Source organism: Ranitomeya variabilis, chromosome 1 (genome assembly GCF_051348905.1).
Source record: "Ranitomeya variabilis isolate aRanVar5 chromosome 1, aRanVar5.hap1, whole genome shotgun sequence".
Lineage (NCBI taxonomy): Eukaryota > Metazoa > Chordata > Amphibia > Anura > Dendrobatidae > Ranitomeya > Ranitomeya variabilis.
This window is the reverse complement of record NC_135232.1, coordinates 109,321,340-109,347,131: the sequence shown is the minus strand read 5'-3', so window position 1 is coordinate 109,347,131 and position 25,792 is coordinate 109,321,340. Positions and strand designations below refer to the sequence as shown.

The 25,792-nt window shown below is 48.2% G+C and overlaps 1 protein-coding gene across 8 annotated transcripts in view; it reads right to left on the bottom strand.

Moving 5' to 3' along the window:
* The window catches only part of FAM169A (family with sequence similarity 169 member A), a 168,054-nt gene extending 165,410 nt beyond the window's left edge, over nucleotides 1-2,644 (bottom strand). The window contains exon 1 of one of the 8 annotated variants that reach the window (XM_077287471.1): nucleotides 2,509-2,644. In XM_077287471.1, the coding sequence (XP_077143586.1) occupies nucleotides 2,509-2,557 (49 nt within the window). In that variant the 5' untranslated portion in view covers nucleotides 2,558-2,644. Of the gene's footprint in view, nucleotides 1-1,916 lie in introns of all 8 variants that reach the window. The other 7 variants (XM_077287476.1, XM_077287500.1, XM_077287527.1 and 4 more) reach the window with 7 other exon arrangements.
* Nucleotides 2,645-25,792: the final 23,148 nt, after the last annotated feature.

The following is a 25,792-nucleotide window of genomic DNA, read 5'->3' as shown; positions in this document are numbered from 1 at the left end:
GCAGGCTTCCAGTCTTTAGCTGGACGCGGCTTCCGCTGTGGCTGGGGTGGTACGGCTTCCAGAATTGGAATTCCAGCGAGTTCGAGAGTTTTCTTACTGTCTTCCAATGATCGGCAGACAAAAAACTCATTGCTGTATGAAAATGAGAGTGCAGAGATCTATTCTCATAATCCTCACATTTCAATTCAAGATCTACAATGCGTTCAGTGTGCTGCTTAATAGTTTCTTGATCCTCCTCTAGTGCCTCTGCTGTGGCATCCATTTTTTCCTCCAGGCTGGAGGTGCGTTGGACTATATCTTGCAACTGAGTGGTAATACTCTGCATAGCTGAGGTGAGCTCAGCTCTGAATGTCTCCTGCGGTGTTTTGACTAGCGCTACTGCGGGGACAACAGCTCCCTCAGCCGCTGTTAGTTCGTCAGGGCCTGCCTCTTTACCAAGTGGTGAGGGAGAGACCGATGGGGAGGAAGTTGCGGCGGCCATCTTGCCAGCTCCACCGCTCACGAGGAGGTCTGCTATTGCGCGGCTTACCGGCTGATTGGCACTGCCTTTCTTTGGCATGTCAGTCCGTACAGGTCCCAGAGGCAGGGGCGGTCCGTTCCGGGTGAGTGTGCAGCGATTCCGGTGGTCTGTGGGGTACTGTCAGCAGATCAGGCTGCGGAGCTCAGCAGAGCATGTCTGACTCCGCTAAGGTCCGCGCATGCGCCCCCCAGCGCTGTGGTTTAAGTAGCCTTAACTGCCGCTGTTTAAAGGTGTATTGGCGGTCATTAAGGGGTTAAGGATAACCAAGTCAGTGTTTTTGAGTGGCCATCACAAAGCCCTGATCTCAGTCCTATTGAAAATTTATGGGCAAAGCTGAAAAGGTCGGAGCGAGCAAGGCAATCTATAAACCTGGATCAGTTACACCAGTTTTGTCAGGAGGAATGGGCCCAAATTCCGGCCAAATATTGTGAGAAGCTTGTGGATGGATATCCCAAACGTTTCACCCAAGTCAGTTTAAGGGATATGGTATCAAATGCTAAACTGCCTTAAAACATTCTCTCTCTCTCATTATTCTGACATTTGACCAATATTAGTAATTATGGTAATCCTAGACACATACAGTATGAACACTTCTTATATAATGCCAGTGCAATGAGGGCAGACAGTAACACATCTGCAGATGTTACATAGTAACACACATATAACAGTTTTGTTTATAAAACACAGAAAAGTCAATGCAAACAATCCACACGACTAACAGTGAGCGAAATCCAATCTCAGCTTGTACCCAAGTCATGGCATCTATGGCAGTCGGCAACAATGTTACATCCTACAAAGGACATTAATCTGCCTGCAACATTTCTAAAATGGAGGTTTGCTGGAGCCGGGGGATGTTTGTACAATACAAGAATATCCAAAACCCAGAAATGAGACAATGTAAATCAGATCAGTTTTCAGTATAACAAAGGCTTTGAAGAGACTGGAGCTTCACCAGCGCACGGCCAGCAACACAGCCACCTGCATGCCCCATACATGATGTATATACACATACATAATCCATACGTCATGTATATACACATACACAATCCAGACGTCATGTATATACACATACACAATCCAGACGTGATGTATATACACGTACTACATGATCCACAGGTGAGGTATATACACATAAATGACCCATACATGAGGTATATACCCCCACATGATCCGGACACATGGATTCTATGCATATACATTCTATACATTCATATTCTATACATTGCACATACATTCTATGATGACTATACACAGACATACATGCTCCGTACATGACGTATACACACATACAGATGCATGCACATATATATATGGTTCATATACACAGCCACATACTTGCTCCATAGATAATGCATATACACATGCTCCATAGCTGCTGTAGACACAGGATACATACACAGACATGATGGAGATACAGCTGACATCATGACTCGGTGCCTCCATCCTCGCACCAGTAACAATGGCAGCCCTCGGATACTATAATGCTGCCTGTCAGCCATGAGGCCACAAGCCCCGGGCACTGACTGGGCTGCCATCACCCCCTTACCTTCTTCCCACCCTATACGGAGCAGCAGGCAGCGGAGCTGAGGTGCCCGGGATGAGGCGGGGAGTAGGAGGTGGTCTCTGGTGATGATGGGGGTGATGGTCCACAGTGGGCACTGCCAGCCGCTGCCCTCACCTCCACAAGGACTCTCCTCCTGGTGCTGGGGATGATTGGCAGAGCCCTGAGCGCGTACTGCCCCCTACAGTGCACGGCGGTACTACAGCTTATGTAACATCACCGGCTCGTCCATCGTGTGGTCTCTGCAATGGGGGCTCTCATCCGTACTGGGGGCTCTCATCTGTACTGGGGGCTCTCATCTGTACTGAGCCTGTCATCTGCTGCTGGAGGATGCAGTCTGCTTGGAGAGAGATCAGCACCCAGCGCAAGCAGAGGCAGCCCCCCGGGGCCGGCATTGTGTCTGCAGGCAGAGCTGGCTTTCACTCACCTTTTGCCTGAATGTTTCTCTGCTTCTTTGCTCTTCCAAATCCACTCATCCAGGATTTAATGCTTTATACCAGCATGAGCCGCTAGGGGGAGCGTCGAGCATAGGAATTTATACCGCTGGCACTGAGTTCTATGACAGCGGTATAGCTGTACGCTGAGAGCGCCTCCTAGTGGTTAATACCCACCTCCCTACTTTAAAGGGAACCTGTCACCTCCAAAATCGACGGTGAGCTAAGCCCACCAGCATCAGGGGCTTATCTACAGCATTCTGGAATGCTATAGATAAGCCCCCGATGTATCCTGAAAGGTAAGAAAAAGAGGTTAGATTATACTCACCTGGGCTGGTGGTCCGGTCCGATGGGTGTCGCGGTCCGGGGCCTCCCATCTTCATAGGATGACGTCCTCTTCTTGTCTTCACGCTGCGGGTCCTGCGCAGGCGTACTTTGTCTGTCCTGTTGAGGGCAGAGCAAAGTACTGCAGTGCGCAGGCGCCGGGAAAGGTCAGAGAGGCCCTGCACCTGCGATAAAGTACGCCTGCGCAGGAGCCACAGCGTGAAGACAAGAAGAGGACGTCATCCTATGAAGATGGGAGGCCCCGAACCGCGACACCCATCGGACCGGACCACCAGCCCAGGTGAGTATAATCTAACCTCTTTTTCTCATCTTTCAGGTAACATCGGGGGCTTATCTACAGCATTACAGGATGCATTACAGAATGCTGTAGATAAGCACCTGATGCAGTTGGGCTTAGCTCACCTTCGATTTTGGGGGTGACAGGATCCCTTTAAAGAGAACCTCTCAGTTCCCCTAGAACCACCAGCAGTTACGTCGGCCTATATAAATTCCCTGCCTAACAGTCCCTGTGTTCAGGCCCGGATTGAGCATCTGCTGAGGCGGGTAGATGCCTGGTGGGCCATCACGTCCCCACCACAAAGTGGGCCTGTGTGAAGTGGTCCTTCACACAGAAGATTTAAAATCTGTGTGAAGGACCTACAGTATGTGCGCACGCTGTCTAGCTGCATGTGCTGAAACAGGGACACAGGGCCTTCACACAGAAGATTTAAAGGGCCGGCTGCCCACTTTGTGGTGGAGACCTGCATCAGTGCACGAGCATGGCCGCGGCCCTCGTGTGTGCGCACGGCTGCTGCCCTTGTCAGCGCGGGCAAGCAGGAGATCGCGTGCATGCACACAGGGCAAAGTTAGAGATTTGAAAAGGCCGGCGCCGCGGAGTGCAGAGGGTGCCTCCATCTGTGTCTGACGCTGGCCAGCGTCAGCGAACACTCACCAAGTCTAGCAGGATCCTCTCCTCTTCACCGCTGACGCTGGACAGTGGACCCGCCTCAGCTCTTCATACTGCCCCATCTCAGGGAGTCTGATGATTGTTAGCCGAATATAATTCTTATACTATGTGACCACAGCTGACACATTGCGTCCCGCATTCTTGACTGTACATTTGCACTTTTTTCTCCCCTCTCAAACCTGTTCCCCTTTTTTGATACCAATAAAGTGTTTACATTTTTATACTGTACTGGACTGCTTGATCGTTTTTTCTTTTCTCCCATTCAGGCTTGGAGTAGCCCATAAAGGAACAGGGGAATCCCCCGGTGGGCCCTTGTACAAATCTGTACCCCCAACCTTACAGTATGGGCAGTACTTGCCATAATTCACTTAATTCACTTTGTACAGCAAAAAAGCTGCATCTCATTCATTAACTAAACTACCCAGTTTATTATTATATGGCGATATAGGTAAATTTGTCAACCAGGGTCATGTAATATTTGTATGCAGGTGAAAAGTGGGCCCCCAAAGTCAATGTTACTGGTAGGCCCTTGGCACACCAGTCTGACACTGCTCCCGTTTGTCTACAGGGCAAGTGGGAAGATCCTGGTAAAGCACTAGAATTGGTGAATCTAATAGATGTGCCTTTTCTCGGCGGCTGTGAGCTGCTATTTTTAGGCTGGGGGGGGTCAATATCCATGGCCCCTTACCAGCATGAGAAAACTCCACTTCTCACCAATCACACATTAACAGTTCCCATCACCAGATCACACATATAGCCGGCAGCTTTTGTTTTGGCCAAAAGTTTTTTTTAAGCCACCACCACAACATTGTAGACTCCTTTGGCCGAGCTCTACTCTACTCTATCCTATTAATCATTTGTTAAAATGTCCAATACAAATTAAGTATATTTTTGTTTATTTTACAATTTTTAAAATGACCAATAATATCATATACAAAGGACAAATACCACCGCACCATGGCAAGACACCATATTACCACCACATAGAGACCTATAATACCACATACAAGGAACAAATACCGCCACACCATGTCCAGACCACATATTACCACCACAGTGATAGAATAATATCACATACAAGGGACAAATACCACCGCACCACGTCCAGATCACATATTACCACCACATGGTGCCAATAATATCACATACAAGGAACAAATACCGCCACAGCATGACCAGACCACATATTACCACCACATAGTGACTGAATACTACAATACTGATCATTAATAAAAAAAACACAATACTAATTTTACCATAAGTGGCATTATACAGTACACAGGAGATCTGTACTTAGTATGCAGTGTCTGTGTACAGGTAATACAGTGATTACCGGTGAGATTATACACAGGAGCTCTGTATACAGTATTAGGGTACAGGTAATACAGTGATCAACAGTGACATTATACACAGGAGCTCTGTATATAGTGTCAGTGTAAAGGTAATACAGTGATCACCGGTGACATTGTACACAGGAGTTCTGTATATAGTATACAGTGTACAGCATCAGTGTACAGGTAACACACTGACTCACCAGTGTTGTCTCTAGGTGAAGTCCTTCATCTTTGCTTTTCATCTTCATGCAATACAGACCCCCATCACTTCTTCCAGCCAGGGTTCGTCTCTGCAGGAAATAACAGATAGCTAGAGCACCTCTTGCAGAACACATTACATAATTTTTCCCAACTTCTAAACTACACAAGATGAAGAAAAAAAGGTGACATAGTGTTGCTCTGCACAGTAACAGGACCACCTCCCGAATTTAAAACAGTATTCTCAAAAATAAAATAAATGCATCACTGCAGTAATAACATCCCTTAGTTAGCCCTTTTGGTAATAATATCCCCATCCTGGCCCCCGTGTGTCTCATTCCTGGCTCCAACCATATGTTCTCCCATCCTGGCCCCATATATTGTCCCATCCTGCCTTCATGAGTATCCATTCTGCCCCATCTGTCCCGTGATCCTGCCCCATCTGTCCTGTGATCCTGCCCCATCTGTCTCCATCCTGCACCATGTCTCCATCCTGCCCTATCTGTCTCCCATCCTGCCCCCCGTGTCTCCCATCCTGCCCCCATGTCTACCATCCTGCCCCCTGTGTCTCCCATCATGCTCCCTGTGTCTCCCATCCTGCCCCCTGTGTCTCCATTCTTCCTCTGTGTCTCCATTCTTCCCCCTGTGTCTCCATTCTTCCCCGTGTCTCCATTCTTCCCCCTGTATCTCCATACTTCCTCTTGTGTCTCCATACTTCCCCTTGTGTCTCCATTTTTCCCCTTGTGTCTCCATTTTTCCCCTTGTGTCTCCATACTTCCCCTTGTGTCTGCATTCCTCCCCCTGTGTCTCCATTCTTCCCCGAGTGTCTCCCATCCTGCCCCCTGTGTCTCCCATCCTGCCCCCTGTGTCTCCCATCCTGCCCCCGTATCTCCCATCCTGCCCCCTGTGTCTCCCATCCTGCCCCCCGTGTCTCCATTCTTCCCCCTGTGTCTTCATTCTTCTCCCTATATCTCCATACTTCCCCGTGTCTCCATACTTCCTCTTGTGTCTCCACAGTTCCCCTTGTGTCTCCATTTTTCCCCTTGTATCTCCATACTTCCCCTTGTGTCTCCATTCTTCCCCCCGTGTCTCCCATCCTGCCCCCTGTGTCTCCCATCCTGCCCCCTGTGTCTCCCATCCTGCCCCCTGTGTCTCCCATCCTGCCCCCTGTGTCTCCCATCCTGCCCCCCGTGTCTCCATTCTTCCCCCTGTGTCTTCATTCTTCTCCCTATATCTCCATACTTCCCCTTGTGTCTCCATTCTTCCCCCCGTGTCTCCCATCCTGCCCCCTGTGTCTCCCATCCTGCCCCCTGTGTCTCCCATCCTGCCCCCTGTGTCTCCCATCCTGCCCCCTGTGTCTCCATTCTTCCCCCTGTGTCTTCATTCTTCTCCCTATATCTCTATACTTCCCCCTGTGTCTCCATACTTCCCCTTGTGTCTCCATACTTCCCCTTGTGTCTCAATTTTTCCCCTTGTATCTCCATACTTCCCCTTGTGTCTCCATACTTCCCCTTGTGTCTCCATACTTCCCCTTGTGTCTCCATACTTCCCCTTGTGTCTGCATTCCTCCCCCTATGTCTCCATTCTTCCCCCGTGTCTCCCATCCTGCCCGTGTCTCCCATCCTGCCCCCTGTGTCTCCCATCCTGCCCCCTGTGTCTCCCATCCTGCCTCCGTGTCTCCCATCCTGCCCCCTGTGTCTCCCATCCTGCCCCCTGTGTCTCCATTCTTCCCCCTGTGTCTTCATTCTTCACCCTATATCTCCATACTTCCCCCTGTGTCTCCATACTTCCTCTTGTGTCTCCACAGTTCCCCTTGTGTCTCCATTTTTCCCCTTGTATCTCCATACTTCCCCTTGTGTCTCCATTCTTCCCCCCGTGTCTCCCATCCTGCCCCCTGTGTCTCCCATCCTGCCCCCTGTGTCTCCCATCCTGCCCCCTGTGTCTCCATTCTTCCCCCTGTGTCTTCATTCTTCTCCCTATATCTCTATACTTCCCCCTGTGTCTCCATACTTCCCCTTGTGTCTCCATACTTCCCCTTGTGTCTCCATTTTTCCCCTTGTATCTCCATACTTCCCCTTGTGTCTCCATACTTCCCCTTGTGTCTCCATACTTCCCCTTGTGTCTCCATACTTCCCCTTGTGTCTGCATTCCTCCCCCTATGTCTCCATTCTTCCCCCGTGTCTCCCATCCTGCCCCGTGTCTCCCATCCTGCCCCCTGTGTCTCCCATCCTGCCCCCTGTGTCTCCATTCTTCCCCCTGTGTCTTCATTCTTCACCCTATATCTCCATACTTCCCCCTGTGTCTCCATACTTCCCCTTGTGTCTCCATAGTTCCCCTTGTATCTCCATTTTCCCCCTTGTATCTCCATAATTCCCCTTGTGTCTCCATACTTCCCCCGTGTCTCCATCCTTCCTCCGTGTCTCCCATCCTGCCCCCTGTGTCTCCCATCCTGCCCCCTGTGTCTCCCATCCTGCCCCCTGTGTCTCCATTCTTCCCCCTGTGTCTTCATTCTTCTCCCTATATCTCCATACTTCCCCCTGTGCCTCCATACTTCCCCTTGTGTCTCCATACTTCCCCTTGTGTCTCCATTTTTCCCCTTGTGTCTCCATACTTCCCTGTGTCTCCATTCTTCCCCTTGTGTCTCTATAGTTCCCCTTGTGTCTCCATTTTTCCCCTTGTGTCTTCATTTTTCCTCTTGTGTCTCCATACTTCCCCTTGTGTCTCCATTTTTCCCCTTGTGTCTCCATACTTCCCCTTATGTCTCTATACTTCCCCTGTGTCCCCATTCTTCCCCGTGTTTCCATTCTCCCCCCCCTCCGTGTCTCCCATCCTGCCCCCGTGCCGCTTTCAATAAAAATCAAAAAACTTTCTTCTTTCCTTGCCGCACTCCTGCGACGATGCTCCCACAACGCACTCGCTGACGAATGACAATGATGTCATACGCTGGCGACATGCGCGCTAACGTCAGCTGCCAGCCTCCGATTGGCTGGCAGCTTTCTAAGTATTGCCATGCAACACCGCACGGCAATAGAGTTTACCTGAACCTGTGTCTTGTACGCAGGTTCAGTTACTGCACCGGCAGAAGCCTTCCGCTGGGGCCCGATGACCAGAAGAGATGGGACCCGCTGCGGGCCCCCTCTGGTCATCAGGCCCCGTACGCCAGTCAGGGCAGTAATGCCCTGATGGCGGCCCTGGGGGAGAATGATGAGAGCCGTGTTCAGCACCCGGCGCCGGGGAACAGCGCTTACTGTAATGCTTCTTCCCTGGCGCCTGTCCGTGTGGTACTGATGCGGCACACGCATGCCACACGTGTGCCATAAGTATTACACACACGGACACTGACATTTCCGGTACCGGAAATATCAGGACATGTGAAAGTGGCGTTATAGCAGGTTTTTATGTTTTTTAGTGTGTGACAGCAGCCAGCCGCTTTTCATTGCAAAAAATTGTTTTTGCATCACCACATTTTGAGAGCTATAAGTTTTCCATATTTTGGCCCACAGAGTCATGTGAGGTCTTGTTCTTTGCAGGAAGAGTTGATGTTTTTATTGGTACCATGACATTTTTTGATCGCTTTCTATTCCGATTTTTGGAATGAACAAAAACCAGCAATTCATGAGTTTCTTTTCTGGGGGGAGGGTGAGTTTATGCAGTTCCATGTGCAGTAAAATTGATAAAGCAGTTTTATTATTCGGGTCAGTACGATTACAGCGATGCTACCTCATTTATACAGTTTTGTAATGTTTTGGCGCTTTTATACAATAAAAACTATTTCATAGAAAAAATATTTATTTTCGCATCACTTTTTTATTCTGAAAGCTATAACTTTTTTATTTTTCCACTGATGGAGCTGTATGGCAGCTTGTTTTTTGCAGGACAAGATGACGTTTTCAGCAGTACCATGCTTATTTATATCCATCTTTTTGATTGCGTGTTATTCCACTTTTTTGTTTGGCAGTATGATGATAAAGTATTGTTTTTGTACTTGTTTTTTTTATGGTGTTCACTAAAGGCATTAACTAGTGGGATAGTTTTATAGGTTGGGTCGTTGCAGACGCGTTGATACCAAATATGTGTACTTTTATTGTTTTTTTTAATTTCAAATATTAATTTAGCGATAGAATATATATATTGATTTTTTTGTTATTATTTTTTATTTACAAAAATATATTTTTACAATTATTTAAAAAAAAAATTCTTCCTGCAGCTCCAGGGGACAGTTATGGGGGCCGACTTTGTGCCAGCTTCCGCAAACCTGTTCCTGAGGCTGTGGGAGAAGGAACTCTTCCTGTCGGGTAGAGCTTTGTCGATGGACAGGGTCCCCCTTTGGACGCAGAACATCAACAATATTTTTCTGATCTGGAAGGGACCCATTGATTTCCTTCATGGGTTTATGAATTATTTGAACAGCAATGATTGTAATATTCACATCACGTACCACTGTGATGCCAATAGAATTGAGTTTTTGGATGTCCTGTTAAAACAGGATGAGAATGATGTCATGCAGACGGACATCTATAGAAAGCCCACTTCAACTAATACATTGCTGCATGCCTCCTCTGCACACCTTAGACACCTGATACAGTCTGTCCACACTGGTCAGGTACTCCGACTCTGCAGAATTTGTTCTGCGGATGAAGATTTTGTAATACAGGCTGAGGAAAGTAAATGTAGGCTCTATGCAGGTGGGTACAACTGCCGAATGGTGAAAAAAGCTTTTAATTGTGCGAAACATTCATCACGTAATGATTTGGTATATAAATCATTTGATAGACATCCTGATGTTAAAGTGCTGTTTGTCACGGACTACCATACACGATTTGCACAGGTAAGAGAGGCTCTCACTAGATCATAGCCTATCCTTCTAGCCGATCCAATTATTTCTAAATACATCTCCGAGAGACCTGCTATTACCACACGGCGTTCCAAAATCTCCGTGACTCATGTAACACCCCAGGTAACCAGTTGTTACAGCGATATTGCCTTCCTTTTGTGGAGGGCGATATTATGCTTGGAGGCAAGGAGGATTCTCTTTACCAGGTAAGCACATACACAGAACACATTCTGAATCCAGGCCAGAAGGGGGAGCTCAGGACCCGGATTCAGGGGAGCTTCCCTCAGTTATAAGTATTCTGGTCTGGAGGAGGAGTCAGCTAGTCTGTTGGAGGTAGAGGAGAAGTAAGTCTAGAACAGAGAGCAGTCTACAGAGCTGTGCAGCCAGGACTGAGCTGCGGCTCCAGGGAAGGACGAGAACCCGAGGGGTGTTGAATGTAGTGGAGCAATTGAGGAAAGGAGCACAGTGGAGAAAGCAAGGGGCTCGAAGGGGAACTGTGACCGGGCACCCTCAGAGCCAAAGAGCAGGAACCGGGCACCGGGAGCCAGAGGATTTGTTGTACTCTAGGACACATAGCAGAACCTGAGGGCTTAGAACTGTATGTGATTTGCCCACACCACGCCTGGAGGTGAAGCAGCACCTGAAGAGCCCGGGTCGTGATAGAGACCCTGTAAAACGGCTCAAGCTGCCCATCATATGGGTGCCTGTTCTGGGACAGGAGTGAAAAGACTTTGCCAGCAAGCTATAGGCAGCAGGGACCTCGCATTCTAGCGGGAGTAAGAAGGCTTATGGACCTCACCTGGGAGAGGGATCACCTTTGCCTCTAAGCCGGCCGGACCACATCACCACCCGTGCCTGGTATCCTGGACTGTGGACTGGTTCTACCAGTAAACCAGGTAAAGACTTTACAACTCTTCCACTTATTTACCGGCAACCCACCATCCTTGCCATACACCTTGGGAGCCCTGGGGACCCCGCTTCACCTGTGGGAAGCGTCACCATCTTGCTGCAACAACATCACCCCAGAGGACCCCATTAAGCAGCGTCGGTCCCTTTGACCGAGAGCCACAGGTGGCGTCACAAATAAACTTTATTATCGAATTCCCTTTAAAGACCTCTCTCCCCTTTTAAGTGAGCGCCCAGGGCCACGGACCGAATCGCAGCCACCGTGACATCCCCTTTAAGAATGACCGGACCCGGTACCGAGTATCCCCATTGCCCTGGTGGGCGGCTCACTTACTTGTGCGAAGTCATTATATTGGCAGTCCGAAACCCACATTTTTGGATACCCTCGCCTTAAGACGTGAACGTTCTCCATGTGGCCGCTGTGTGGCTTTCCCTAACATTGTTAGATGTGACACCTTCTTCAATGCTCATATAAAAACTATGTGTCATGTCGGACGCTGTTCAGACCAGGTCGTCCGACAGACAGCGGTAATTCCGCTTTTGACCACTATTTGCTCATTGGCGTCTGCTAGATTTTATCTAGCTGTTCCGGGGTTAATTTACCTAATCCTCGGATTGGAAGCTGGGCCATTCCCATTGCCTTTAAATAGTTCTCCTGATCATTGGGCGTCGCCGATTATAGCTTCTGTCTTGTGCGTTGTTATCTCGGTCTGGAGAGGAGAGCTGGTGGTTGGAGTATCGTTGCTGGTGGTGTATTTTCCTTTGTCTTATTTACTCCTTCCTATATTTGTATTTATTTTGCCCTGCACATTTATAGTGTATTCCTGAGTGTCTGCGGCGTGGTGTGTATTTTCCTTTATCCTTGTCTGTGCTAACTGTGGGTATTGGAGTATTACCTCTTCACTGGGTGGTGGGCGAAGGTTTCAGCCTAGGGCTGAGCTCAGGAGACAGGGTGAGGTTCAAGGCATGGACATGCACACCTTCAGTGTAAACTCCAGGTAGAGGGTCAGTCAGGATTTCCCTAGTCTGAGGGAAATTGCAGGGGCCCGGGTTATTAGCTCTCATTCTCCTAGTCTCCCCGTGACACTATGACATTAAGAAATGTATCTCTTGCACTACCCATAATGTCATTTATTTTGGAACTTGTCCTTATGGACTTGGAGCGCCCCCACACCGCCGCAGGGCCGAGGGGTACCCGGAGCCGGGCCTCTAGGTCTCAGTCCTGGGGTTGTCACGGTGGCTAGACCCGGTCCGTGGCCCTGTCTGTCAGTGGGGGACGTCCGGTGCAATAAGTCGTGTTGTAACGGTGCAGTTGTGGGGTGCAGGTCGCGGTAAATAACGAGGACACCAGGTTGGAGTCTCTTTACCTCTTTACTGGAGATCTCTGAGTCCTCAGTCCAGAATACGGTTCACCAGGCTGCGCAAGTCCGGCCGGTCCAATGGCACCTCCAGAGTTCACTTCACAGGTGGAAATCGGTGCCTTCCTTCTTAGCGCTATGTGTTGTAGTCCTTCCCTGCTGTGCTTACGGAAAGTACCCCACAACCGTTGTGTCTGTTTCTTAAGTTCCCTCACAACTCGATTAAATGATGTTCTTCTAATCTTCCGTCCCTTCCTGATGTTACAGTTGGAACGGCACCCGTTTGTCGGATAGGCCTGGAGTTCTTCCGGGACCCTAGAGACGCCCCTCTCCCGCAATTGCCTCCCAAGACTTCATAGGTGATATGTGTTAGACAGCCCGCCTTAAACTGACTGTCCTGCCGCTGTTTAGGGAATTGCTTGAAGGTGAATGTTATAATACTCCCTCGGCGTTCCGGCCACCGGTAATGCGCCTCAGTAGGGTGTTGCTCCGGTCTTACAGCACGACCCCTACTGGAATTCTCCTATTGCTTGATCTCGTTTCTCACTCAGCACAATCTATCTCGCTTCTAGTCCTTTCTTGGGTCCCGCCGCTTCCCGGAGCTGGCGCGGACCCGTTACGTTCTTTCCAATGCCAAGCCTCTGTCAGGATCCCACCCCTGACAGAGACCCTACTGTCTCTTCCTCCACAACACCCTCTGCCACTAGGTGTTGCTTCGTCCAATCCAGTCAGCTTTCCGATCTAACTTCCTGCCTGACCCCCGGTTTACCCACTATGGTGGGGAGTGGCCTAAGGAATAGCACCCTCAGCTCCCCCCGGAGGCCCTGCTGTGAAATGTATTGGTGTCTGTGATACCTGATCAGATGAACTCCTTCAGTGCCATCGGACGCACCGTAGCTCCCCATAGTGGCGGAGCCACAGTACTGCAACGACCAGGACTCTGGGGCGCTGCAGACTTATATATTTTGGGTTAACTACCCCTTCAATTCAGGTACATGCCAGGGAACATTCCTTGGGTATTATTGCCGCCACCGACCACACAGATCCATCCACTCTTAAAACCATTCCACGGCATTTCTGGATGCGTCACGGCTGTGACGCCACCCTTCTCAGAGTAAGGGGCTTGATTCTATTGATGCCACCGTCCATGGAGGGAGGACATCACAGAAGTTGACTCAGCTAGAGTTCCGCTGGGTATGGACTCTCAACACCTTGCATCCCAACATTTTAAACGAAAACATTAGCTTTGTTTCCTTTTTGTAACTCCCGACAGTCTGCAATAGATAACCTTTCCATCTTGTGTGCCTATGTCAGTCCTTTGTTTTTATATGTTTTTAATTTATGTTTTATATTCTTAAGGGTCCTTTCCTTTTTTTGATCCTGATCCAGAGTCCTGATACTGCAACGACCAGGACTCTGGGGCGCTGCACTCCCCCCTGGTTAAACACAGTACTCCGGGACTGGGAAGAAAACAACAATACAAGTTAGCAAAAAGACATACAATTTTGTTGAGTGCAATAACAATAAGTATACTTGAACAGGCTTCCCTTTATGGGAGGTAAGGACACTTGAACGTTACAAACATGGCAAAAATATCATAGCAACATGCTATAATTAACTTTTCTTACCCAACCGGGTATTCTACTAAGTGCAAACATTATTAACCAATAATTTAACTTTGCCTTTAAGGACATACACTCTGTATCCACCAAAGACCTTCCTATAATCACATTATAAGGCAATTTAACTTTTACATTCTCCTACTTTGAATCTGCAGGACCGCCTGTCCTATCGGCACCAGACCTACTGCCTCTCCTTTCTGTTACAGGACCGCCCCGTTCAGCCAGGGCCTACTGCCTTTTCAACTACTATACACAGTATAGAACATAACTTTTCTTTCAGTTTGAGAACACCGAGCCGGCTCTACTTGGCTCCTATAAGGACTCACCCACTAACCCTTACAGGTTCACTTTCTGTCCTTAGTAACACATTACTAACTTTCGATGGGGAACGCAGGGTTTACCTTCTATCCCCCCCCCTTTTCTTATCAACATTATCAACTATCTTCTTTTCACAACATTAAACTTTCTCATTTCTTCCTTCTACTTTTTCTTTCAGAGAACATTATCAATATTTCTTCACATTTAACCAGTTAAACACATATAACTTTTCTCGTATAAACATTATCATTATTTCCTTCGGTCAAGACATTATTGCTACTCATCTTAAGCAATATTACTATCGAAGCATAACAAATGAACATCCCCTTTAAGAGAAGACCAAGTCTCTGTGAGGTAGCACATCTTCTCAAGCTACCAGTCCATACTTATCAAAGGTTCCAGTATGGTATCTTCGCAAAGAGTCCTTGTTTAAGTAAAACCAGTAGGGAGCACCTTTAATAAGGTGCAAACTATATACAAAGAAGTTTTGATCATGCACTGTTCATGATTTCTCAGTTTTTAAAACTTGTGCAAAACTTTTGGTAACAAAAACAAAACAAACAAAACAATAGGGATCCCGGGTCAACAAAGGGATCCCTTTAAGAGTTTACCCTGAACGGGTTTAGCAGCCCAACGGAAAACAGTAACTATTTACAGATTCATGGCATCGAGGTTTATTCTTCTAAGTCTGGAGGCGATCCCTGTCCCCCAGCCAACGTGGCACCCGTACTGGTAGTTGGTCTCTCAGATGCCATCAGATCAGCCGGTGCCTGGATTTGAAGGCTAATCCTGCTTGCGAGTTCGGTAGCCGCTACAAGACGTACCGTGGTGATGGGAACGAGGTCCGGCAAATCGGGATCAGTCATGATCGGGACACCAGGGGGCGCTCTCTCAGGCTCACACCGTCGAACGTTCCGGGCACACCATCCTTGTGCACTCCGATGGCGGGTGTAAGTCACCTGATCCCCTCTTTGTAACGGGTCACCATTTCGACTGCAGCAAGGGGTCTTCACATTATAGCTAGTGACAAAGACATCAGTTGGTAGCCCCGGTTCCTGTATGGAGCCCCATCCCCTCTTCGGGTGGTAGGCCAGTACAGTTCCCCGCTTTACCACGTCTTTCCTGCCGGGAGCAGACTTCTTACGTGGCGTGTCAGGTGGTTCGGTCTCGTCCCGATCTTTCCAGTGTTGGATCAGACATTGCTTATACTGCTCCCAGGTAAGTACCGCAAGGGTGAGGCCATCCTCCCGGGTCCCATCCGGCCCTGTCCAGGGGGTGTCCCACCGAAGGATCACCCCGTCTAGGCCCACACCTATGGGTTCTCCCATCTTGGTTGGTAGCGGAGGCACTAGCTTCCCCATCGCGTGGGAGGTGAGGATAACCCGCTCCACCAAGAAGGAACGATCATTGCCGGGGTGGGGAGCGGTCACGGGAGTGGGATCGATCAGGGGAGCCGGATCGGTCGGGAGAGCAGAATCGGCCAGGGGAGTAGGGATGTCGTCCATACCTGCACCTGATGTGATTCCACCGATGTCGCTCCGGTCCGTTAACAAGGACACTGGAATCGGCTGCGGCCCGGACCACGGCTCCTCCGGAGTCATCTCTTGACGTAACTCCGCCCTCCATGATTCCATGACTAGGATAGGCAGGCTCGGCTCCTCCACTGGTGTCTCCAAGGAGTCCAGGTCCCTCAGCGGCGGTGGACGCGAGTCCCCTTCTGATGGATGAGGACAAACCGGGATCACCTCGCCGTTGTTCGGGCACCTGCTGTTCATCGTCGCTGTCCGGCATTCGGCGGCAATGCATGCATCTGACTCTGCCATTTCTCCAAGGTCGAGCTCCTCCTTCACCTCGTTCCCGCCATCGCAAGTCAGGGGGCGGTTCTCTGCTTTGAGGCAGGTCATCGCTTTGCAACAAGAGGCGCAGGGGGCGATCACCGTTTCTGGCGCCACTTTGGTAGTCTCCTCCCATGGCACGCCCTCCTGCTTCTCTGGCGTAGCAATGGCGGCGGTTTTTGGCGGGAACTTTTGGCGGTAAATGGCGCAGCACAGTCTTTGCAATAAAGTACAATCCAAGCACAATAAATCACAGTTCCAAGGCACACATGACCCGATTCTTCAGGCTTAAGTAGATCCTGTTCGTGACACCAAGTTTGGAGCGCCCCCACACCGCCGCAGGGCCGAGGGGTACCCGGAGCCGGGCCTCTAGGTCTCAGTCCTGGGGTTGTCACGGTGGCTAGACCCGGTCCGTGGCCCTGTCTGTCAGTGGGGGACGTCCGGTGCAATAAGTCGTGTTGTAACGGTGCAGTTGGGGGGTGCAGGTCGCGGTAAATAACGAGGACACCAGGTTGGAGTCTCTTTACCTCTTTACTGGAGATCTCTGAGTCCTCAGTCCAGAATACGGTTCACCAGGCTGCGCAAGTCCGGCCGGTCCAATGGCACCTCCAGAGTTCACTTCACAGGTGGAAATCGGTGCCTTCCTTCTTAGCGCTATGTGTTGTAGTCCTTCCCTGCTGTGCTTACGGAAAGTACCCCACAACCGTTGTGTCTGTTTCTTAAGTTCCCTCACAACTCGATTAAATGATGTTCTTCTAATCTTCCGTCCCTTCCTGATGTTACAGTTGGAACGGCACCCGTTTGTCGGATAGGCCTGGAGTTCTTCCGGGACCCTAGAGATGCCCCTCTCCCGCAATTGCCTCCCAAGACTTCATAGGTGATATGTGTTAGACAGCCCGCCTTAAACTGACTGTCCTGCCGCTGTTTAGAGTATTGCTTGAAGCTGAATGTTATAATACTCCCTCGGCGTTCCGGCCACCGGTAATGCGCCTCAGTAGGGTGTTGCTCCGGTCTTACAGCACGACCCCTACTGGAATTCTCCTATTGCTTGATCTCGTTTCTCACTCAGCACAATCTATCTCGCTTCTAGTCCTTTCTTGGGTCCCGCCGCTTCCCGGAGCTGGCGCGGACCCGTTACGTTCTTTCCAATGCCAAGCCTCTGTCAGGATCCCACCCCTGACAGAGACCCTACTGTCTCTTCCTCCACAACACCCTCTGCCACTAGGTGTTGCTTCGTCCAATCCAGTCAGCTTTCCGATCTAACTTCCTGCCTGACCCCCGGTTTACCCACTATGGTGGGGAGTGGCCTAATGAATAGCACCCTTAGCTCCCCCCGGAGGCCCTGCTGTGAAATGTATTGGTGTCTGTGATACCTGATCAGATGAACTCCTTCAGTGCCATCGGACGCACCGTAGCTCCCCATAGTGGCGGAGCCACAGTACTGCAACGACCAGGACTCTGGGGCGCTGCAGACTTATATATTTTGGGTTAACTACCCCTTCAATTCAGGTACATGCCAGGGAACATTCCTTGGGTATTATTGCCGCCACCGACCACACAGATCCATCCACTCTTAAAACCATTCCACGGCATTTCTGGATGCGTCACGGCTGTGACGCCACCCTTCTCAGAGTAAGGGGCTTGATTCTATTGATGCCACCGTCCATGGAGGGAGGACATCACAGAAGTTGACTCAGCTAGAGTTCCGCTGGGTATGGACTCTCAACACCTTGCATCCCAACATTTTAAACGAAAACATTAGCTTTGTTTCCTTTTTGTAACTCCCGACAGTCTGCAGTAGATAACCTTTCCATCTTGTGTGCCTATGTCAGTCCTTTGTTTTTATATGTTTTTAATTTATGTTTTATATTCTTAAGGGTCCTTTCCTTTTTTTGATCCTGATCCTGGGTTGACTTCGTTCTGTGTGTCTTGACCATTTCTCTCTATATGGCCTGTTAGCCATGAAGTGGACTTCCCCCGGCTTTCTTGAATATGTGTCTTTTGCTGTGAATTAATTGTTATAAGCGTAGCTGTTGCTCAGATTTATTGTATATTTCTTCTATTGCGATATAATATGACGCACTTGATTTAGCATATGATTTATGCCATACCACTGTTTCTGGAGCTCCTTTCAATTATAAATGAATGTTTACATATGAGGGATTATTTTGGGTCTTGCAGTAATTGGATGGTGTCTTACTATATGCATTTATTATGTATTATTGTTGTTCCTTGTTACAATGTATTACGTAACATTATTATTGTTTTCTTCGTTGACCCTTCATTTTTGCTGTCTGGCTATATTGTATGCATTGGGGTGGACGTAGGTGCTCATGTGCCCCTATACACACCTCCTCTGTGTTAGGTATGCTTTTCGCCATCATTTATTTTTTGTGGATTTCTCTATGGGTGAATGCCATAGTGCCTACTATGCATACCTCTCATGTTTGTGACCATCATATTATTGTAAATAATTTTGAATAATGGTATGGGCAGTAGGTCCTAACTTTGTGTACCCTAACTAATGGTTGTTAGCCGAATATAATTCTTATACTATGTGACAGCAGCTGACACATTGCATCCCGCATTCTAGACTGTACATTTGCACTTTTTTCTCCCCTCTCAAACCGGTTCCCCTTTTTTGATACTAATAAAGTGTTTACATTTTTATACTGTACTGGACTGCTTGATCGTTTTTCCTTTTCTCCCGTTTGTCAACAGGGCAAGTGAGTTTTGCCTGGCTGGTTATCAAAAAGTTGAGGGAACCCACACCATTTTTTTTTTAATTATTTATTTACAGCTCAGGAGCCGGCTAATTAATACACCCATCAGCCACTCCTGCTCTTGTTGTTATTAGTGGCAGCAGGCGTCGGATGATGGGAGTAGTAGTCCCATCCGCTGACACCAGTGACTGGAGATGAACTTTATACCTCAGAACACAGCTGAGCGCTCACGCTGTCTTGACAGTGTGGGAACTGCGGCTCTCTGACTGGAGGGGATGATTTCACTGCCAATCAGAAGCGGTGTTTGCTGCGCTGTTATGCATTTAACAGCGTGACAAACACCCGGTGTTCGGCAAGCTTAACCTGAACAGTAACACGGACTTCCTAGTGAAGTCCGTGTTCAGTGTCCGTGCCCGAACAGTAGGTGTTCGGTACGGACGCTGAACTTTACTGGTCAGGTTCGCCAATCTCTACCAGCAATCCATGTGCTTAATAATCTACCTGTCTTCAGCACAGTGTTTGCGGGCTTCCTTGCACATCTTCTTCAGGGTATGTGCACATGTTGTGGATTAGGCTTAGGAATTTCTGGTGCGGATTCTGCATCTCTTGGCAGAAAACGCAGGTGCGAATTTGTCACTTTTTTGTGCAGATTTTGTGCATTTTTGTTGCGGATTTGCTGCGGATTTTTTGCGGATTTACTGCATTTTTACCCTGTCACGATATTGTATGAAGTATAATATGATGTTGTAGTTTTGTCTTTCAGCCCATGCTGTGGGCTACAAAACCCCCCCTTCCCTTTCACTCAGCCAAGAGCTGCCTTGCCAATGTATGTGGGGGGAGTTTTATTGAAGAAAGGAATTTACGACCGGCATAGCTGCATTGGAAAGCTTTGCCAGCTAGAACTGGATTAGAAATCTCTAGAATCCATGAGGGTCTTTTGTTCCATTATTGTAAGATATTGGGCCAACCATTTAAGATAGGAACAGGAAAATACATATTCTTAATCTCCCTCGGTGGATCTATCCGCCACGGTAAGCACGGGCTTCTAACTCCATCTGGTAAAGAAGTAGGGATTTCTCTGTAATTATGCATCACAAATAGGACATATTTGATCTCATTAGAATGCCAATATTAAGACGAGATGAATGCTGGGTTTGTTATGACTATGACATGTTCTGGAGCAGAGATATAGGTATTAGACAAACTTGTGTGACATTTACTAAGACTGAAGAAAGAAGAGGGCGATCTTAACTCAACCCATTTGGTGATGTCACAGGCTGCAGTTATATGTTTTTGGCCAGACTCCAGCAAGGGTCTGTCTGCTGGAGTCTGACTTGAAGAGCTGTTCCTACCCAGAGTCCTAATGCACTGGGACAGATGGAAACTCCACTAGCCTGGTTGCCTCAAATGATCTGACCACATGTAAGTGTTATTTCTTATTGTAATCCCTGTTTTTTTATAATTACCTTGTACATATTTGCAATTGTCTCTTTTGTAACATCTTTATATAACTTTTTATAAACACTGCCTTAAAATCATTTATGGAGTATAATATTTAATATACTAGATTTGTTCTTCATGCTCTAAAACGTACCCTGTCTCCTGAAGGGAATTACGCTACTGTGTTGGGTTAGCTTCGGATCCGTTTAATCGAAGCTGGTGGCAGCATACCGTGCAGGCCTTTGGGTGTTGTTGTAGCGACTGCGGCGTTGATAATTATTGTTCCTGCCTGAGTGGGAGTAGTTTACCGCGTCGCTGCAGCGTGCCCAATAGCCAGTACACAGCAGGCAGCCTTCCTGGCGACTAATTACCCTAGGTGCAGTACCTAATCTGACCTGAGAGTAAGGGGGGCGCCAGAGAGCTGCAAGTTTTAAGTGGAACCGTAAGCTGGATATTCATAGATCCCTGCAGTTCGTGGTATATTGAAGAGCAGTGGGATACCTAAAATAAGCCCCAGCTGTAAACTAAGAGGTCAATAGCCTTGTGTGTGTTTTTTTATCACATTGTAGCAGTGGAGGGACAACTAAGATAAGCCCCCCTGCACATGTGATAGCTGTCTGTTGGCCTAAAGTCACCCTAACCCGTGACTTATTGGTGGCAGAGGTGAGGAATCGTGACAAATTGGTGGCAAGGCGGTGGGATATTAGAGCATTAGTGGTTTGGTTTGAGCAATCATTCCTCTCAGTAAAAACTTGCAAAGTTCTTGCGAGGACTCTGCGCAAATAAGTTTGGAGAACGAACTCAGTGTTTATTAGTCCTGAGACAATTGTGTGTACTGGTAATTATCCCTTCCCTTTCTCTTTGTTTTTCTGTCCTATCTTTGATTTGGCAACCATGGTTGGGCTGGGAGAAACCTTTTATGAGCAGCAGACCAGAGACACCCTTATTGCCTTATGCAAGTCACAGCACATTGACTTTGCAGGCAAAAACAAAGCCCAACTGGTCGCAGTTCTGGTGCAATGGGAAGCCGCTCTAGACCACTCTCAGAGCCCAGTGGCTGCAGAAGCCAGCACAAGCGAACATGGTGCTGCAGCAGAGGTCCAACCACTGAATGCCGGCTGTCATGAATCCCTAATGGCGAGGGATAGCACAGGACAAGCAAAGTATAATAAATATCGGACGAGCTCTAGGGTGATGGAACCTGGGCTGACCGCTGCCCTACGCCTGACAAACGCAACTAGAGATAGCCAGGGAGCGTGCCTACGTTGGTTCTAGACGCCACGCACCAGCCTAAGAGCTAACTAGTACTGCAGAGAAAACAAGACCTCACTTGCCTCCAGAGGAATTAACCCCAAAAGGTATAGTTGCCCCCCACATGTATTGACGGTGAAATGAGAGGAAGGCACACACATAGAGATGAGGTATATAGGTTTAGCAAATAGAGGCCCGCTGAAAACTAGAAAGCAGAATGATACAAAAGGGGACTGAGCGGTCAGCAAAAAACCCTAATCAAAAAAACCATCCTGAGATTACAAGAACCCATGTGCCAACTCATGGCACATGGGGAGAACCTCAGTCCACTAGAGCAACCAGCTAGCATAGAGACATTCTAAGCAAGCTGGACCAAAAACCAAACAACTGAAAATCAGCACTTAGCTTATCCTGAAAGATCTGGGAGCAGGTAGGCAGGAACCAAACAGAGCACATCTGAACACATTGATAGCCGGCAAGGGAAATGACAGAAAGGCCAGGTAAAATAGGAAACACCCAGCCTCTGATGGACAGATGGAAACCAAAGGCCGCAACCCACCAAAGTCACCCAGTACCAGCAGTAACCACCAGAGGGAGCCCACAAACAGAATCCACAACAGTACCCCCCCCTTGAGGAGGGGTCACCGAACCCTCACGAGAACCCCCAGGGCGATCAGGGTGAGCTCTATGGAAGGCGCGGACCAAATCAGTCGCATGAACATCGGAGGCGACCACCCAGGAATTATCCTCCTGACCATAACCCTTCCACTTAACCAAATACTGGAGTTTGCGTCTGGAAACACGAGAATCCAAGATCTTTTCAACAACATACTCCAATTCTCCCTCCACCAGCACCGGAGCAGGAGGCTCGACCGAAGGAACAACGGGCACCTCATACCTCCGCAACAACGACCGATGGAACACATTATGAATAGCAAACGATGCTGGGAGATCCAAACGGAAAGATACAGGGTTAAGAATCTCCGAGATCCTATAAGGACCGATGAACCGAGGCTTGAACTTAGGAGAAGAGACCTTCATAGGGACAAAACGAGAAGACAACCACACCAAGTCCCCAACAAGAAGTCGGGGACCCACGCGGCGACGGCGATTAGCAAACTGCTGAGTCTTCTCCTGAGATAACTTCAAATTGTCCACCACCTGATTCCAAATCTGATGTAACCTGTCCACCACCACGTCCACTCCAGGACAATCCGAAGATTCCCCCTGACCAGAGGAAAAACGAGGATGAAACCCCGAATTACAAAAAAAAGGAGAGACCAACGTGGCAGAACTAGCCCGATTATTAAGAGCAAATTCGGCCAGAGGCAAAAAAGCAACCCAGTCATCCTGATCAGCAGAAACAAAACACCTCAAATAAGTTTCCAAGGTCTGATTAGTTCGCTCCATCTGGCCATTCGTCTGAGGATGGAATGCAGACGAGAAAGACAAATCAATGCCCATCTTGGCACAAAACGTCCGCCAAAATCTAGACACAAACTGGGATCCCCTGTCAGAAACGATATTCTCCGGAATCCCATGCAAACGAACCACGTTCTGAAAAAACAAAGGAACCAACTCAGAGGAGGAGGGCAACTTAGGCAAGGGCACCAAATGAACCATCTTAGAAAAGCGGTCACACACAACCCAGATAACGGACATTTTCTGTGAAACCGGGAGATCAGAAATAAAATCCATGGAAATGTGCGTCCAAGGCCTCTTCGGGATGGGCAATGATAACAACAACCCACTAGCCCGTGAACAGCAAGGCTTAGCTCGAGCACACACTTCACAAGACTGCACAAAGGTACGCACATCCCTAGACAAGGAAGGCCACCAAAAAGACCTGGCCACCAAGTCTCTTGTACCAAATATTCCAGGATGACCAGCCAACACAGAAGAATGGACCTCGGAGATGACTCTACTGGTCCAATCATCCGGAACAAACAGTCTTTCTGGTGGACATCGATCCGGTTTATCCACCTGAAACTCCTGCAATGCGCGTCGCAAGTCTGGGGATACGGCGGACAATATTACCCCATCCCTAAGGATACCAGCAGGCCCAGTGTCTCCAGGAGAATCAGACACAAAACTCCTGGAAAGAGCATCTGCCTTCACATTCTTTGAACCTGGCAGGTATGAAACCACGAAATTGAAACGAGAAAAAAATAACGACCAACGAGCCTGTCTAGGATTCAAACGCCTGGCAGACTCAAGGTAAATGAGATTCTTGTGATCAGTCAAGACCACCACACGATGTTTAGCACCCTCAAGCCAATGACGCCACTCCTCAAATGCCCACTTCATGGCCAAAAGCTCCCGATTACCCACATCATAATTGCGCTCGGCGGGCGAGAATTTTCTAGAGAAGAAAGCACATGGCTTCATCACCGAGCCATTAGAACTTCTCTGTGACAAAACCGCCCCCGCTCCAATCTCGGAAGCATCAACCTCCACCTGAAAAGGAAGTGAAACATCTGGTTGACACAACACAGGAGCAGAAGAAAACCGGCGCTTAAGTTCCCGAAAGGCCTCCACGGCCGCAGGAGACCAATCAGCAACATCAGCACCCTTTTTAGTCAAATCAGTCAAAGGTTTAACAATACTGGAAAAATTAGCAATGAACCGACGATAAAAATTAGCAAACCCCAAGAACTTCTGAAGGCTCTTAACAGATGTAGGTTGTGTCCAGTCACAAATAGCCTGAACCTTAACGGGATCCATCTCAATAGTAGAAGGAGAAAAAATGTACCCCAAAAAAGAAATCTTCTGGACTCCGAAGAGACACTTTGAGCCCTTCACAAACAGAGAATTGGCCCGCAAAACCTGAAACACCTTCCTGACCTGTAGAACATGAGACTCCCAGTCATCAGAAAACACCAAAATATCATCCAAATACACAATCATAAACTTATCCAGATATTCACGGAAAATATTGTGCATAAAGGACTGAAAGACTGACGGAGCATTGGAGAGTCCAAAAGGCATTACCAAATACTCAAAATGGCCCTCAGGCGTATTAAATGCGGTTTTCCACTCATCACCCTGTTTTATCCGCACCAGATTATACGCACCACGAAGATCTATTTTAGTGAACCACCTAGCCCCCTTAATGCGAGCAAACAAATCAGTAAATAATGGCAATGGATACTGGTATTTGACTGTAATCTTATTCAGAAGGCGATAATCTATACAAGGCCTCAGGGAACCATCTTTTTTTGCCACGAAAAAAAACCCTGCTCCCAGAGGGGACGAAGATGGACGAATATGTCCCTTTTCCAAGGACTCCTTAATATAATTCCGCATAGCAGTATGCTCTGGCAGTGACAGATTAAATAAACGACCCTTAGGGAACTTACTGCCAGGAATCAATTCTATAGCACAGTCACACTCTCTATGAGGAGGGAGCGAATTGAGCTTAGGCTCCTCAAAAACATCCCTATAATCCGACAAAAACGCAGGGATCTCCGAAGGAGTAGATGAAGCGATAGAAATCGGAGGTGCATAATCATGAACCCCCTGACATCCCCAGCTTAGCACAGACATTGTTTTCCAGTCCAGGACAGGATTATGAGTTTGTAACCATGGCAGACCAAGCACTAGTACATCATGTAAATTATACAGTACAAGGAAGCGAATCACCTCCTGATGAACGGGAGTCATGCGCATGGTCACTTGTGTCCAATACTGCGGTTTATTCATAGCCAATGGTGTAGAATCAATTCCCTTCAGAGGAATAGGAACTTCCAGAGGCTCTAGACTAAAACCGCAGCGTTTAGCAAATGACCAATCCATAAGACTCAGGGCAGCGCCTGAATCCACATAGGCATCGACGGAAATGGAAGACAGTGAAAAAATCAAAGTCACAGACAAAATGAACTTAGACTGCAGAGTATCAATGGCAAAAGATTTATCAACCCTTTTTGTGCATTTAGAGCATGCTGATATAACATGAGCTGAATCACCACAATAAAAACACAAACCATTTTTCCGCCTATAATTTTGCCGTTCACTTCTGGACTGAATTCTATCACATTGCATAGTCTCAGGTGCCTGTTCAGAAGACACCGCCAACTGGTGCACGGGTTTGCGCTCCCGTAAACGCCGATCAATCTGAATGGCCATAGCCATAGACTCATTCAGACCTGTAGGCGCAGGGAACCCCAC